The sequence below is a fragment of the Thamnophis sirtalis genome, unplaced genomic scaffold (assembly GCF_051295495.1).
Source record: "Thamnophis sirtalis isolate CommonGarterSnake01/CBP01778 unplaced genomic scaffold, rThaSir2_p1.2 scaffold_5, whole genome shotgun sequence".
Classification (NCBI taxonomy): domain Eukaryota; kingdom Metazoa; phylum Chordata; class Lepidosauria; order Squamata; family Natricidae; genus Thamnophis; species Thamnophis sirtalis.
Genome location: NW_028261385.1, coordinates 2,698,135 through 2,713,549, shown reverse-complemented (window position 1 = coordinate 2,713,549; position 15,415 = coordinate 2,698,135). Strand labels below are relative to the sequence as shown.

General features: G+C 50.6%; 1 protein-coding gene across 1 annotated transcript; it reads left to right on the top strand.

Annotated features, from left to right (window-relative positions):
• Nucleotides 1-3,639: 3,639 nt before the first annotated feature.
• LOC148045260 (uncharacterized) lies at nt 3,640-5,902 on the top strand. The gene is given in 3 exon segments (XM_087715238.1): nt 3,640-3,979; nt 4,116-5,742; nt 5,745-5,902. Coding segments are annotated over 3 exon segments (1,722 nt in total). The 5' UTR covers nt 3,640-3,905; the 3' UTR covers nt 5,766-5,902.
• The last annotated feature ends 9,513 nt before the right edge of the window (nt 5,903-15,415 follow it).

Here is a 15,415-nt window from a genome sequence, read left to right as displayed (position 1 = left end):
AAGAGACAGAAAGAGACAAAGAGGAGAGAGAAGGACAGAGAAAGTGACAGGAAGAGTGGGAAAGAAGGAGAGAGAAAGAAGACAAAGAGAAAGAGGGTGAAAGAGACAGAAAGAGACAAAGAGGAGAGAGAAGGACAGAGAAAGTGACAGAAGAGTGGGAAAGAAGGCGAGAGAAAGAGAGACAAAGAGAAAGAGGGTGAAAGAGACAAAGAGGAGAGAGAAGGACAGAGAAAGTGACAGAAGAGTGGGAAAGAAGGAGAGAGAAAGAGAGACAAAGAGAAAGAGGGTGAAAGAGACAGAAAGAGACAAAGAGGAGAGAGAAGGACAGAGAAAGTGACAGAAGAGTGGGAAAGAAGGAGAGAGAAAGAGAGACAAAGAGAAAGAGGGTGAAAGAGACAGAAAGAGACAAAGAGGAGAGAGAAGGACAGAGAAAGTGACAGAAGAGTGGGAAAGAAGGCAAGAGAAAGAGAGACAAAGAGAAAGGGGTGAAAGAGACAGAAAGAGACAAAGAGAAGAGAAGGACAGAGAAAGTGACAGAAGAGTGGGAAAGAAGGAGAGAGAAAGAGAGACAAAGAGAAAGAGGGTGAAAGAGACAGAAGAGACAAAGAGGAGAGAGAAGGACAGAGAAAGTGACAGAAGAGTGGGAAAGAAGGAGAGAGAAAGAGAGACAAAGAGAAAGAGGGTGAAAGAGACAGAAAGAGACAGAGGAGAGAGAAGGACAGAGAAAGTGACAGAAGAGTGGGAAAGAAGGAGAGAGAAAGAGAGACAAAGGGAAAGAGGGTGAAAGAGACAGAAAGACAAAGAGGAGAGAGAAGGACAGAGAAAGTGACAGAAGAGTGGGAAAGAAGGAGAGAGAAAGAGAAAGAGGGTGAAAGAGACAAAGAGGAGAGAGAAGGACAGAGAAAGTGACAGAAGAGTGGGAAAGAAGGAGAGAGAAAGAGAGACAAAGAGAGGGTGAAAGAGACAAAGAGGAGAGAGAAGGACAGAGAAAGTGACAGAAGAGTGGGAAAGAAGGAGAGACAAAGAGAGGGTGAAAGAGACAGAAAGACAAAGAGGAGAGAGAAGGACAGAGAAAGTGACAGAAGAGTGGGAAAGAAGGAGAGAGAAAGAGAGACAAAGAGAAAGAGGGTGAAAGAGACAAAGAGGAGAGAGAAGGACAGAGAAAGTGACAGAAGAGTGGGAAAGAAGGAGAGAGAAAGAGAGAGAAAGAGGGTGAAAGAGACAGAAAGAGACAAAGAGGAGAGAGAAGGACAGAGAAAGTGACAGAAGAGTGGGAAAGAAGGAGAGAGAAAGAGAGACAAAGAGAAAGAGGGTGAAAGAGACAGAAAGAGACAAAGAGGAGAGAGAAGGACAGAGAAAGTGACAGAAGAGTGGGAAAGAAGGAGAGAAAGAGAGACAAAGAGAAAGAGGGTGAAAGAGACAAAGAGGAGAGAGAAGGACAGAGAAAGTGACAGAAGATTGGGAAAGAAGGAGAGAGAAAGAGAGACAAAGAGAAAGAGGGTCAAAGAGACAAAGAGACAAAGAGACAAAGAGGAGAGAGAAGGACAGAGAGTGACAGAAGAGTGGGAAAGAAGGAGAGAGAAAGAGAGACAGAGAGAGGGTGAAAGAGACAGAAAGAGACAAAGAGGAGAGAGAAGGACAGAGAAAGTGACAGAAGAGTGGGAAAGAAGGAGAGAGAAAGAGAGACAAAGAGAAAGGGTGAAAGACAGAAAGAGACAAAGAGGAGAGAGAAGGACAGAAAAAGTGACAGAAGAGTGGGAAAGAAGGAGAGAGAAAGAGACAAAGAGAAAGAGGGTGAAAGAGACAGAAAGAGACAAAGAGGAGAGAGAAGGGAGAAGGAGAGAGAAAGTGACAGAAGAATGGAATGGAGGGAGAGGACGCCAAGGCTGCAGGGCTCCCGCTCCTTCCTCTGGGATGTTGGCCTCGGGAAGTCCGTAGCGCGGTCTAGAAGGGATGCCACAGTCTGGGCGACGGTGGGCGCAGAAAGCCAGCCTGGATCCCGGAGAGAGCGAGTGGAAATGGTCCCCTGGGAGTTTGGGTCCCGCCTGAACCTTCATCCTTTGGCCGCCCGGCGGGAGGGACCCGCTCGGGATCCTTTCCCTTTCCCTCCCTTTTCTTCGGTCTCCCCTCTGGTTATAAAGGCAAGAATACATTTGCATTCCCCCAACGCGGCTGGAAATCGAAGCGAAGGAAGAGGCTGAAACACCCCCCTTCCTCCCCTCGGAAGAGATTGCGGAGGATCCCCTTTTCCCTCCTCGGAGGATCCGACCTCGGTTCTTCCTCCTCCAGGGCCCTGGAAGGCGCGCAAAGGAACCCAGCGCTCTTTCCTCTCCCCCAAACTTTACGGACAGAAGGCGGAGTTGTCCTGGGCGGATTTGGGCGATCCTTTCAGTCGCTGAACGCAACCTAGGGGCTCCGGTCGCAGGTGCAAAAGGCCTCCCTATTCGGGCGGGCGCCCGGGACCCCTCCTGTCCCTCGGGGCGGCGCTGAGGTCTCTCTTGTGGGGCGGGGGGTTGCGGGGAGTTCCTGGAAGCGAGGAGGTGGGAGGGGGGGAGATAGCCAGGGTCCCGTTTGGCTCTTCCTCCCGGCCTCCAGCTCTTTCCCCAGAAGGAAACGCCTTCCTTCCTCCGCGTTACGCTGAGCCGCGTTTCAAGGCTGCGGTTTTGAGCCCAGGCAAGACGGGAACCAAGGGGGGGTTTGCACAGAGCTTCTTCAGCTCGGACAGGATTGGGGGGAATGGGAGGATTTCGATGCCTTGCGGGCAGCTGGGCATTTGCACCCCCCCCTTCCTCCCTCCTCACCGTTGCAGCCATTGTTGGTCCAAGACGGTTTCCCTCCCCTGGGATGGGGGCTCCGCTCGTCCACCCAACTCCCAGCCGCCCCCTTCCTGGTCTTTGCCCGCTTCCCTCCTGTTGCCTCCTTCGCAGGGCTGCTCGGTCCTCCGGAGCACCGAGTTCTCTCCTCTGCTCCGCCCCAAGGCTCCCCTGGAAGGCGCCTCACAAAAGCCACTGGGCGGCGCGCACCTTACAGGGAACAGTGGGGGGGGGGATCCCCTCCTGGGATCCGCTTCTTTCCCCCTGGTTCCCGATCCCCCCTTGGGATCCCTGGCATTCCAGTGGATCCCCCCGTCCCTCCTTGTCTCCCTTGTCTCCCAATGGCCTCCCGGGATCCCCTCGGGCTGAGCTCCGTCCCTTCCCGGGATCCCTTCGGCTGCTCGGCTCCTGGCCCGGCGGTTCTCCTCCTGGGGGTGGAAGGGCCTTTTCCCAGGGGTCGCCCGAGACCACCGGGGGGAGCCTGGGAGGCTTCGGAGCCTGCGTGCTGCGTCTCCCTGGCAGGAGAAGCCGGGGAAGGGAGGACGCGGGCCTTCCCTTCGGAGCCTCCCCTTCAGCTTCCCGGGCGAAGCTCCGCCGCTCCCGCCAGGAGCCTCCCGCGCCCAAAGGAGCCGCCCGAAGGGAAGGGGCGGCGGGAGGGGCGGGGCCACCGCGGCTCCTCCCACCGAATCCCCGCCCTCCCTCCGCCTGTCCGTGTGGCTGGCTGGGGGCGGGGCGAAAGGAGGGGCCGGAGTGGGGACAGACGCGCAAGCGCAGAGGACGCTGGGAAAGCAGCTCCCTCCCAGCGAAGGAGGTTGGTGGGCGGAGCTACGGAGGCCGAGAGGGACCGTTGCTGAGGCGGAAAACCAGGCGCGGAAAATGAAATAAAAGAAAGGAACGTGGCGGCGAAGGGAAGGCTGGAGCCCAGTTTGGCGCTTGGGGGTCACCGCCGCAGGAGGAACGGTGTCGAGCGACATCAGGAAGGCTGAGAACCGAACTGTTCTAGCGGGTCCCTTTCTCTCCTTTGGGGGAAAATCCACGAGGCGGTGCCTGGAGAGGAGAAGGCGGGGCTTCGCAGGAAGGAGGGGCTGGTATATGGAGCGCCTTCCCTTTCGGAACCAGAGAGCTGACGGAGGGAGCGGTTCGCTTCGGAGGCGGAGAAACCGGAAGTAAGTAGAGTCTGCTGGGACGGAGTGGCAGCCTGTGAGGGTCTCCTTCGGGTCCTCGGGAGGGGAGGCCTCGGCCTGGGCCTCTCCTGCGGTGAGGGGGACGCCGCCGTGACCCGCCTCTCTTTCTCCCCTGCAGGAGGACGGAGGAGCCCGGCGGGGGAGGGAAGCGCCGCCCGAGAGGAGGAGGAGAGCGGGCCCCGCGGAGCAGCCCCGGGAGACGGCGGGGAAAGGCCGGGGGCTCCGGAGCTGCAGGAGGGATGAGCCCAGGGGGAGCCCGGGAAAGGCGGCTGCCCGGAGGGCGATGCGGGGAGGAGGAAACGGGCGGAGACGCCGAGACGGGCCTGGAGGGCGGAGGGTCCTTCGGAAGACCCCGGAATCCCCAAAGGATCCAGGAGGAAGAAGAGAGATATCAGTGCCCGGAATGTGAAAAATTCTTCAAGAGAAATGTGTATCTACGAAAGCATCTAAAGGTCCATTCAGGAGAAAATCCTCATAAATGTCTGGAGTGTGGAAAGAGCTTCAGTCGGAGGAGCAGCCTTTATACACATCAAAGGATCCACACAGGAGAAAAGCCTCATAAATGTCTGGAGTGTGGAAAGAGCTTCAGTCAGAGGAGCAGCCTTTATGCACATCAAAGGATCCACACAGGAGAAAAACCTCATAAATGTCTGGAGTGTGGAAAGAGCTTCAGTCGGAGGAGCAGCCTTTATACACATCAAAGGATCCACACAGGAGAAAAACCTCATAAATGTCTGGAGTGTGGCAAGAGCTTCAGTGAGAGGAGCAGCCTTTATAGACATCAAAGGATCCACACAGGAGAAAAACCTCATAAATGTCTGGAGTGTGGAAAGAGTTTCAGTCATAGGAGCAGCCTTTATACACATCAAAGGATCCACACAGGAGAAAAACCTCATAAATGTCTGGAGTGTGGCAAGAGCTTCAGTCGGAGGAGCAGCCTTTATGCACATCAAAGGATCCACACAGGAGAAAAACCTCATAAATGTCTGGAGTGTGGCAAGAGCTTCAGTGAGAGGAGCAACCTTTATGCACATCAAAGGATCCACACAGGAGAAAAACCTCATAAATGTCTGGAGTGTGGCAAGAGCTTCAGTGAGAGGAGCAGCCTTTATGCACATCAAAGGATCCACCCAGGAGAAAAACCTCATAAATGTCTGGAGTGTGGCAAGAGCTTCAGTGAGAGGAGCAGCCTTTATGCACATCAAAGGATCCACACAGGAGAAAAACCTCATAAATGTCTGGAGTGTGGCAAGAGCTTCAGTGAGAGGAGCAGCCTTTATAGACATCAAAGGATCCACACAGGAGAAAAACCTCATAAATGTCTGGAGTGTGGCAAGAGCTTCAGTGAGAGGAGCAGCCTTTATACACATCAAAGGATCCACACAGGAGAAAAACCTCATAAATGTCTGGAGTGTGGCAAGAGCTTCAGTCGGAGGAGCAGCCTTTATGCACATCAAAGGATCCACACAGGAGAAAAACCTCATAAATGTCTGGAGTGTGGCAAGAGCTTCAGTGAGAGGAGCAGCCTTTATGCACATCAAAGGATCCACACAGGAGAAAAACCTCATAAATGTCTGGAGTGTGGCAAGAGCTTCAGTGAGAGGAGCAGCCTTTATGCACATCAAAGGATCCACACAGGAGAAAAGCCTCATAAATGTCTGGAGTGTGGCAAGAGCTTCAGTCAGAGGAGCAACCTTTATAGACATCAAAGGATCCACACAGGAAAAAAACCTCATAAATGTCTGGAGTGTGGAAAGAGCTTCACTGAGAGGAGCACCCTTTATAGACATCAAATGAGCCACACAGGAGAAAAGCCTCATAAATGCCTGGAGTGTGGAAAGAGCTTCAGTCAGAGGAGACGCCTTTATGAACATAAAAGGATCCATTCAGGAGAAAAGCCTCATAAATGTTTGGAGTGTGGAAAGAGCTTCAGTCAGATGAGCAAACTTTATGCACATCAAAGGATCCATTCAGGAGAAAAGCCTCATAAATGTCTGGAGTGTGGCAAGAGCTTCAGTCAGAGGAGCAGCCTTTATGCACATCAAAAGATTCACACAGGAGAAAAACCTCATAAATGTCTGGAGTGTGGAAAGAGCTTCAGTCAGAGGAGCAACCTTTATAGACATCAAAGGATGCATTGTGGAGAGAAAGGGATGAAATGCCTGGAGAGTGGAGAGCACTGTTCCCTCTAAGGTGCGGCTGCGCCGCCGCGCACATTGCAAGAAAACACCGCGCGGCCGTTTTTAACTGCGCGCAGTGATTTCTGCCACAGGTTCCGGAAGATGAGGGGAATAGCTGCTGCCGGCTCTTCCTCCAACAGCGCTGCCAGATTTGCCGCCAACGCTGCAGCCGAGGTGAAGCCTCCAAAGCTCCCGCAGGCGCTCCCGCCCATGGCAGCGGCGGCGGTGCCTCCCCCTCCGCTCGGAGCACCTCAGCTGGGCTCTGGGTTACCCCTGCCGCTGCCTCCACCTCCGCGGTTTTTCAGAAGCCATGAGGCCTTTTTCCCTGCTCCCCCCCCTCCGCTGCCTTCCTACTATCTCCCGCTGCCAAATGGCTCCTCAAAAGCGTGGCGGAAGGGAGAGGGATAACACGGGGGCCAGCTCAGGTGCTCTGCGTGGAGCCTCCACACACAACCGGTGTGCTCCACAAACGTTCTTGCTCACTAGCTCAAAAGGGCCCTCGCTGTTTCTCCAGGCAGCCCTCGCCCCTCCGTCCAGCCGAAGGTCGCTCCTGGCAAGGCAGGCTCCCCGCAGCTGCTCGGAGGCTTGCTCTCCTCCTCCTCGTAGTGCCGTGAAATCCTTGGGTGGCTCCCAGCTCCTCTGCAATGCAGCCAGTCCTTGACTTAGCCTCCACGCAGAGCACCTGAGCTGGCCCCCGCGTTGTCCCTCTCCCTTCCTCCTCCGCCGTGCTTTTGAGGAGCCATTTGGCAGCGGGAGATAGTAGGAAGGCAGCGGAGCGGGGGGGAGCAGGGAAAAAGGCCTCATGGCTTCTGAAAAACCGCGGAGGTGGAGGCAGCGGCAGGGGTAACCCAGCGCCCAGCTGAGGTGCTCTGAGCGGAGGGGGAGGCACCGCCGCCGCTGCCATGGGCGGGGGCGCCTGCGGGAGCTTTGGAGGCTTCACCTCGGCTGCAGCGCTGGGCAGCAAATATGTTGGTGCTTTTGGAGGAGGAGGAGGAGGAGGAGGAGGAGGAGGAGGCAGCAGCAGCTATTTAGTGGCAGCGGGGGGTTCGTTGGCATCTTCAGTGGCAGCCCTGCCTCCTGTAAAAAAAACCGAAGATGGAGCAGATCCACGCAGATGACGTTGTTGCCACATGACTGGAGGAGGAATTCTGGGAGTTGAAGTCCACAAGGCTTAAAGCTGTCAGGTTTGAAGACCCCTGGGGGTTTTTTTCCTAAAGGGCTAGGGGTCCAAAGGTCTTGTAACTTGACAGCTTTAAGACTTGCGTGCTTCAAATGCCAGAGTTTCTGAGCCAACATTTTGGTTGCTAAGCAGGACCGTTGTTAAGTGATACTGATATTATATAACACTTTTAATTAAGCGGGTACCTTGAATAAACATAATTTGAGTTTCAAATAATACTGATTTCGTTGTTGTCTTAGGTGACATCTGTGAAAAAAATTCAGGTGCTCAGGCATGAAAATATGCCGCTCAATCACTATACTTTTCTGCTCACACTGAAAAAAAATTAGAGGGAATATTGCCAGTGGTCAATCCCCAACTTCTCATTACCTGCAGAAAAGTCCACTCCCCTTCACAATGCCTGTGCAGGTTGGAGGTATTTTGCGTTTTTTAAATCCAGCGGGTTAGGTGTGTATGAACTCACGGGGGGGGGGGGCGTGGGGCTTTTACTAATTTAAAAACTAGTGATTCACTTAACAACCGTGTTAATTTATAAATTAGTGATTCACTTAACAACTGCATTATTAATTTAAAAACTGCAATGACAACCCTGTTACTAATTTAAAAATTAGTGATTCACTTAACAACTGTGTTACTAATTTATAAATTAGTGATTCACTTAAGCGTGTTACTAATTTAAAAACTGCAATGATTCACTTAACAAGCGTGTTACTAATTTAAAAACTGCAATGATTCACTTAACAAGCGTGTTACTAATTTAAAAACTGCAATGATTCACTTAACAACCATGTTACTAATTTAAAAACTGTAATGATTCACTTAACAACCATGTTACTAATTTAAAAACTGTAATGATTCACTTAACAACCATGTTTCTAATTTAAAAACTGCAGCAATTCACTTAGCAACCGTGTTAGTAATTTAAAAACTAGTGATTCACTTAACAACCGTGTTACTAATTTAAAAACTTCAATGATTCACTTAACAACAGCATTACTAATTAAAAAACTGCAGCAATTCAGTTAACAACCATGTTACTAATTTAAGAACTAGTGATTCACTTAACAACCGTGTTACTAATTTAAAAACTGCAGCCATTCATTTAACAACCGTGATCCTAATTTAAAAACTGCAGTAATTCACTTAACAACCATGTTAATAATTTAAAAACTGCAGCAATACTTAACAACCGTGTTACTAATGTAAAAACTGCAGTGATTCACTTAACAACCGTGTTACTAATTTAAAAATGGCAGTGAGTCACTTAACAACTGCATTACTAATTTAAAAACTGCAGCAATTCACTTAACAACCACGTTGCTAATGGAAGCGGAAGCGCAACAGCCAATGTTGGGGAAGGGGAAGGGGTGGCGCTCGCCTGTTCTCACCACCGCCACCCCTTCACCCCTGGTAACAGCGACCGTTGTGCTGCTGCTTCCAGACGGGACGCTGGAGGAGCTGCTGGCGGGTAGGTGAGATCCCCGCCTAAAGACGCCGCCGAGGGCCTGGCAGAATATATCCCGCTGGACCACGGATCCCCAGGAGAGCTGCCGGCTAGAGCTGTTCAAGAAGCCCGCTTGGGTGGGGAGGGTGGGCAGCCCTTGCCCGTCCTGGCCACCGCCGTCCCCTCGTCCCGGGCGGCTGCCACAGCACCCCCCTCTAGCTGGTGTGGGGGTGGCTTCAGGCTGTTCCTGCCCTTCCCCTTTTGGCTGCCACTGCTTTTCTGCGGTGCCCAAGCTGGCCCAGCCCTGACTCGCTGCCCTAAACTCAGGGAGATCCTCTGCAGTCCCTCTCGTCCGGTTGGGATGCCAGCGAGAGTGTGTTGGGCTGAAGGAAGGAGGGATTCTCTCTCTCTCTCTCTGTCTCTCTCTCTGTCTCTCTCCCTCCCTCTCTCTCTCTAGAAACATATATCATGTTTGCAATAATTTACCTTTTTTTCTAAATAGGCACAGTTCCCTTACCGGAACCCTCGCTCACTCACTCAAACACACACACACACACACACACACACTCATGCACAAAACCATTTTTCTCCATTCCAATTCAGATCCTATAAATCAATTGCTCTGTGAAACATCTGTGAAAAAAATTCAGGTCCTCAGGCATGAAAATGTGCTGCTCAAACACCATACTTTTCCGCACACACTGAAAAAAAATTAGAGGGAACATTGAAGAGAAGTTGCCTCCAGAAGTTGTGAATGCCCCAATACTGGAAGTCTTTAAGAAGATGTTGGACAGCCATTTGTCTGAAAGGGTTTCCTGCCTAGGCAGGGGGTTGGACTAGAAGATCTCCAAGGTCCCTTCCAACTCTGCTATTGTATTATATTAAACATAGTTTGTAACTCATTCCATATAGGATTATGAGTAGAAATAATGCTTTTAAACAAGCCATTTTTGTAGGATTTTCACCATATGCTGGAGTAATCTAGGCACCACCCATTGTGGGACGCTTGGGGTACCCCATCTGGAACAGGGGCTGCCCTCTTAGGAGAGCTAAATATTAGTGGGAGAAGTTCCATGGAGGGGGGGGGCATCTGGTGAAATATCTGAGTGATTTCAATATGGTGCAATTGCTCTCAAAGATGGGCTCATTAGAAAAGAATGTCTTTGGTTGGGGAGGGGTCCACTATACAGAATCCATCAATAACTCTGCATTACTACTGACCTTTTAAAAACAACAACTGAGCATACCAGTGTTCAGATTTTCTAGATTCCCGTAATTGAGTCACAAGAGCAAGTATAACTGGTTGTTCAGAGACATCTTCAGAAGGCCATGAATGATTCTTTGGGAGTTTTTAAGTTTGGGCCAGATATGCTTACAAAATTTAAACAGGCGCTTTTCTCTCTCCCCTCCCTCCCCATTCTATCCTGCCGGCTGCCAAACAAATTATGGTATAGACCAGTGGTTCCCAAACTTGGCAACTTTAAGACTTGTGGACTTCAACTCCCAGAATTCTCCAGCCAGCTCTGCTGCCCTGTTGCCAAGTTTGGGAACCACTGGTTTAAGTGAATCTGGCTTCCCACTGACTTTGCCAAGTTTGGGAGCCCCTGGTCTAGACAGCTGAGAGGAGTAAAAGCATTTCCACATCCATTTCTTGTGAGTCTCTTACATTCCCCATTCCAGGCAGTTTCCAGCCTCCTTGCTCACTTGCGGGAAGGGGGTGTGTGTGCTTAAACCATGAAGTCGAAGGGATTCTGACCCCTGGAGAGCCGTATTTTGGAAGGGTCAGAATCCTGCACCCTCGTGGTTTCCTCTGCAAATGGTGGGGAAGAAGGACGGACTTCTCGGGACAAGGACGGTGGCAGAGTCAGGTCAGGGGGAGACCAAAGCAGGAGAAAACCAGCCACAAAGCCCCCCTTCACAGCCCAAGGGATCCTGCGTGGCGCTGGTTAAGGGGCAGCCTTAGAAACCCCTAAAGAGGTGGTGAGTTCTAGTCCTGCGGGAGCCCTGAAAGGCAGCTGGGTGGCCTTGGACCCCTCCCTCCCTCTGTTGTGATGGGGAAAAGAGGAGGAGGAGGAGGAGGAGGAAGGAGCAACCGGTCTCTTCCCCACTTTAAGCCATGCATCAAGTAATAAGGGGAGTCCATTAAATGCAGGCACTCCTTGACTTATCACCAGCCATTCGCTTAGTGACGGTTTGAAGGGGGGTCCGGACTCCCCCTCTCCGCCCTGGCCGGACCCCGGGGGGGGGGCTGCGAGGCTCCTGTGGCCGGAGGGGAGAGAAGCGCCGGTGGGACGAGGCTCTGGCGGGCAGCCTTCCCGATGGGTGGACTTCAACTCCCAGGATTCCCCCGGCAGCCGCTTCCAGATTTGGGGGCCTCCCGGACTCCCCCCCCCCTTTTCCCTCCGTCTTTGGAGGCAGCTTTTGCGGCGCCCCTCCGAAGGCAGCCCGGGCAGCGCCTGACCCCTAGTGGCCGCCTGTGGGAAATGCCCGGGAGACCCTCCCAACATTCAGGCTGCTTGAAATGGGAAGCAAGGCGGGCGGGGGGGGGGCAGCAGCGCTCCTTGCCCTCCATGGAGCCCTCCCACCCTTTGCCCCGCCCACTTTCCCTCCCCACGTGCGGGGGGCGGGGGGGGGGCTTTGTGCATGCTGCGCTTTCTGTATTGGCACGTGGCGTTTTGTATCCTACCCAGTTTGTCCAAACAATCATCTTTAAACAATCTTGGGCGTTTGTGTAGTTGTGTGTCCAGTGGGAGGTGTGGAAATGGCAAAACTGACTTAAAGAATGTCTCTAATTTGGTTTCGAGTTGGAAATCGCTGCTGGGCTTTTTGCTCGAAGCTGGAAGAAAATATCTTTTTTTTATTTTGGATGATTAGGATGATTTTGTAAGTGTAGAAAGAGCTTGAAATGTTGTTGAGAAGCAAAAAGGCCGGGAGGGTTTTTTGTGTCATCTTCTGCGGTGGCCTCCAACCTTGGCAACTTTAAGACCTCTGGACTTCAACTCCCAGAGTTCCTCAGCCAGCAAAGCTGATCTCCGGCACCAAAGAAAGTCAGAAGTCATCAAAGTTGTTGAAAAGAGCCAAGAACCGAATTGCTTTAACACAACGCTCAGTGACTCTCCTCTCCCATCGGATGAGTCCTGGACTTATAACGGTTCATTTAGCAACCATTTAGTGACATTTCCATTTGTCCGCTTCTGACCACTGCAGCATCGCACGGTCACGCGATCAAACTCCAGATGCCGGGTAACGGGTTCATATTTACGACGGTCGCACTGTCCTGGGGTCACGAGATCCCCTTTTGCGACCTTCCGACAAGCAAATTCAATGGGGAAGCCAGGCTCACTTAACAACCACGTTACTCACTTAAAATTGCAGTGATTCACTTGACAAGGGTGGCAAGAAAAGTCAGCAGTGAGGTTGGAGTTCTTCCCTACTGACGGGGTATCAGGTCTGGGGTCTCTCCCGTCCTCTGGAGGCCACCTTCCTTCCGCCTCCTCCAGCCTGGGACGGCAGCCCAACAGGTGTGGTTGTATGTGCAGAGGCAGCGTGATGAGGGATCCCCCTCCCTGCCTCCCTGGGGAGCCCCACGTGGGATGGGGGACCTCAACCCAAGCAACCCCCCCCATTCCCAATAGCAATAGCAATAGCAGTAGACTTATATACCGCTTCATAGGCCTTTCAGGCCTCTCTAAGCGGTTTACAGAGAGTCAGCATATTGCCCCCAACAATCTGGGTCCTCATTTTACCCACCTCGGAAGGATGGAAGGCTGAGTCAACCCTGAGCCGGTGAGATTTGAACCGCTGACCTGCTGATCTAGCAGTAGCCTGCAGTGCTGCATTTAACCACTGCGCCACCTTGGCTCTAAAGAAACAATGAAAGAAACACAACAGCCGTCGTTTTGGATAACTATATTGGTTTTAAAAAATACAAATACTGCACAGTTGCCATCAGAGCACAAAGCATCCCTTGGCAGACCCCTCCCCCGACAGCACCCAAAGTTAACAGCACAATGAAAAAGGGAGGGGCTGCTGGGGGGGGAGAGCTTTCTGAGAAGGATGGAGAAAGAGCGTCCAGCTGGAGCAAAGACCCCTCCTCAATCAGTAAAAGCATCTGCACCAGGCAGGAGCAAGCAGTAGGCTGGTTTAGTTGGTGCCCCCTCCTCCTTTCCCCCCCCCCAGTTTAAAGGCAGGCTTGCTCTCCCCACAAAGGAGGCAGGGCGCCCCTCAGCAGCCGGGGGTCTCCCTCCTGCCAGGGTTCCTGAGGAAAGAGCTTTCAAAAGGCGCCTCTCTCCAAGTGCAAACGAGAGCCGGGCGGAGAAGTCAGCATTGCTGCTGAAGCAAACCCTCTAAGGCAGCTTCTCTTCTTCCAAAGGGAAACGTCTCTACTCAACGTTATTCCTTGAAGCAGAAGAGGCGCTGTCCGCTTAATTTCCCATCAGGTGGATGGATTTGGACAACGGACCAGCTTTTCTGCAGGGGGAGTGAAATCAAACTTCACTTAAGAAGTAGGACGTCATCCTCAATGGACCCAGAGGGAGGGGGATTCCTGAAAGACCTGGGATTTTTGAACAGAGGACAATTGATTTGATTTGATTTAATAAATTTATAGGCTGCCCAATCCCGAAGGACTCCGGGCAGCTTACAGAAAATAAATTTTAAAAAGTGAAGAGTTAAAAAAAAACCGGAGGAAAACAAATTTAAAAACCACATCATGCACCCAGTCTAATCGGGGCTGGACCTCAGTCAAGAGGTCAACAGCCCCAGGCCTGCCGGAATAGCCAGGTTTTGATAGCCTTTCGGAAGGCCATGAGAGTGGGGAGGGGTCCGGATCTCTGGGGGTAGTTCATTCCATAGGGTCGGGGCGGCTACAGAGAAGGCCCTTCCCCGGGGAGCCGCCAGCCGACATTGTCTGGCTGACGGCACCTGGAGAAGGCCCACCCTGTGCGATCTTATCGGCCGTTGGGAGGTGTGCGGCATAAGACGGTCTCGCAGATATCCGGGTCCCAGGCCATGTAGGGCTTTAAAAGTAATAACCAGCACCTTGAATCGTGTTCGGAGACCGATAGGGAGCCAGTGCAACTCACGGAGGATAGGTGTAGTGTGGGTGTATCTTGGTACACCCAGTATCGCTCGCGCAGCTGCATTCGGGACTAATTGTAGTCTCCGAACACTTTTTAGGGGCAGCCCCATGTAGAGCGCATTACAGTAGTCAAGTCTTGAGGTGACGAGGGCGTGAGTGACCGTTTGAAGTGCCTCCCGATCCAAATAGGGCCGCAACTGGTGCACCAGGCGAACCTGGGCGAAGGCCCCCCTGGTCACAGCCGACAGGTGATTTTCTTTTTCTTTTTTTTTTAATTATTTTTATTTTTTATTACACAGACAACAATGGGAAAGGGAGAGGGTGGGGAAAAAAAAAAGAAAGAAAAGGAAAAAGGGGGGGGAGGGAAAACCCATCTTCACATACAATATGTCGTTTAATCACAGGTGCATCCCTACTAAGTTTATACATCCCGTATCTCTCTATTGTATATTTAATAAGCACCACAATAAGCTAGGGTTTAAGAAACAAAAAACAACAAAATAAAACAAGGGAGAGAGAGAAGAAAAAAAAAGGAAAAAAGGGGTAGGGGGAGGAGGGGGAGGCCAAAAAGGGCAAAAAAAAAAATAATCCAAAAAGGAATGGAAAAGAAAAGAGGAAAAAAAAAAAACATCATCACATGCAACATGTCGTTTGATTACGGTTGTTTTAACATCTACATCTTCAAATAATGTTTACCATCTCAGATATTTCCTCTAATGTAACTAAAGGTCTCATTTTCCTTCTACCATATATATTCAGTTAACATTAGCATTGTTTTCCCCCAGGGAATATACTTCTATTCATTGTTAATCTTGCATTTCATACCTTCAAACAGAGATCTTATTCCTTCATTGTTCAACAAGGCATCGCTGCCTGTATATACCAGTTTTCATTTGTTCCCCTATTAGAATTGCCTTATCAGCAGCGAAATATCATTATAGTAAATTCTTAACCTTATACATTATATCACCAGACCTTATATTAGTACTTCCTTATATCATTGTTGAATTATTTCACATCATAATTATATCATCATTTACTTTTTCCAATTAAGACATAAGTGTATCATTTTTCATTTCCAAGATTTTGTTTTTTTTTCCCTTAGCCATTGATAAAACAAGTCCCATATCTTATAAAATTGTTCATCCTCTTGCTCTCTAATTTCAAATGTCAATTTACTCATTTCGGCACAGTCCATTATTTTTCGAATGATTTCTTCCTCTTTTGGTATTGTTTCATTTTTCCAGTTTTTTGCAAATACAATTCTGGCTGCTGTTAACACATTTACAATCAAATATTTTAAGTCTTTGTTGTAGGTTTCTGGTAAAATTCCCAATAAAAAGACCTCTGGTTTAAAGTCTATTTGTTTGTGTATCATTTTCTCCAACCACATGTGGATTTTAGTCCAGTATCTTTTGGCTTCAGTGCAAGTCCACCACATGTGGTAGTATGAGCCAGGTATCTGGTGACATTTCCAACACTTTTCTGATTTATTCTTGAACATTCTTGCGATTCTGGTCAGGGGAATGCCGGA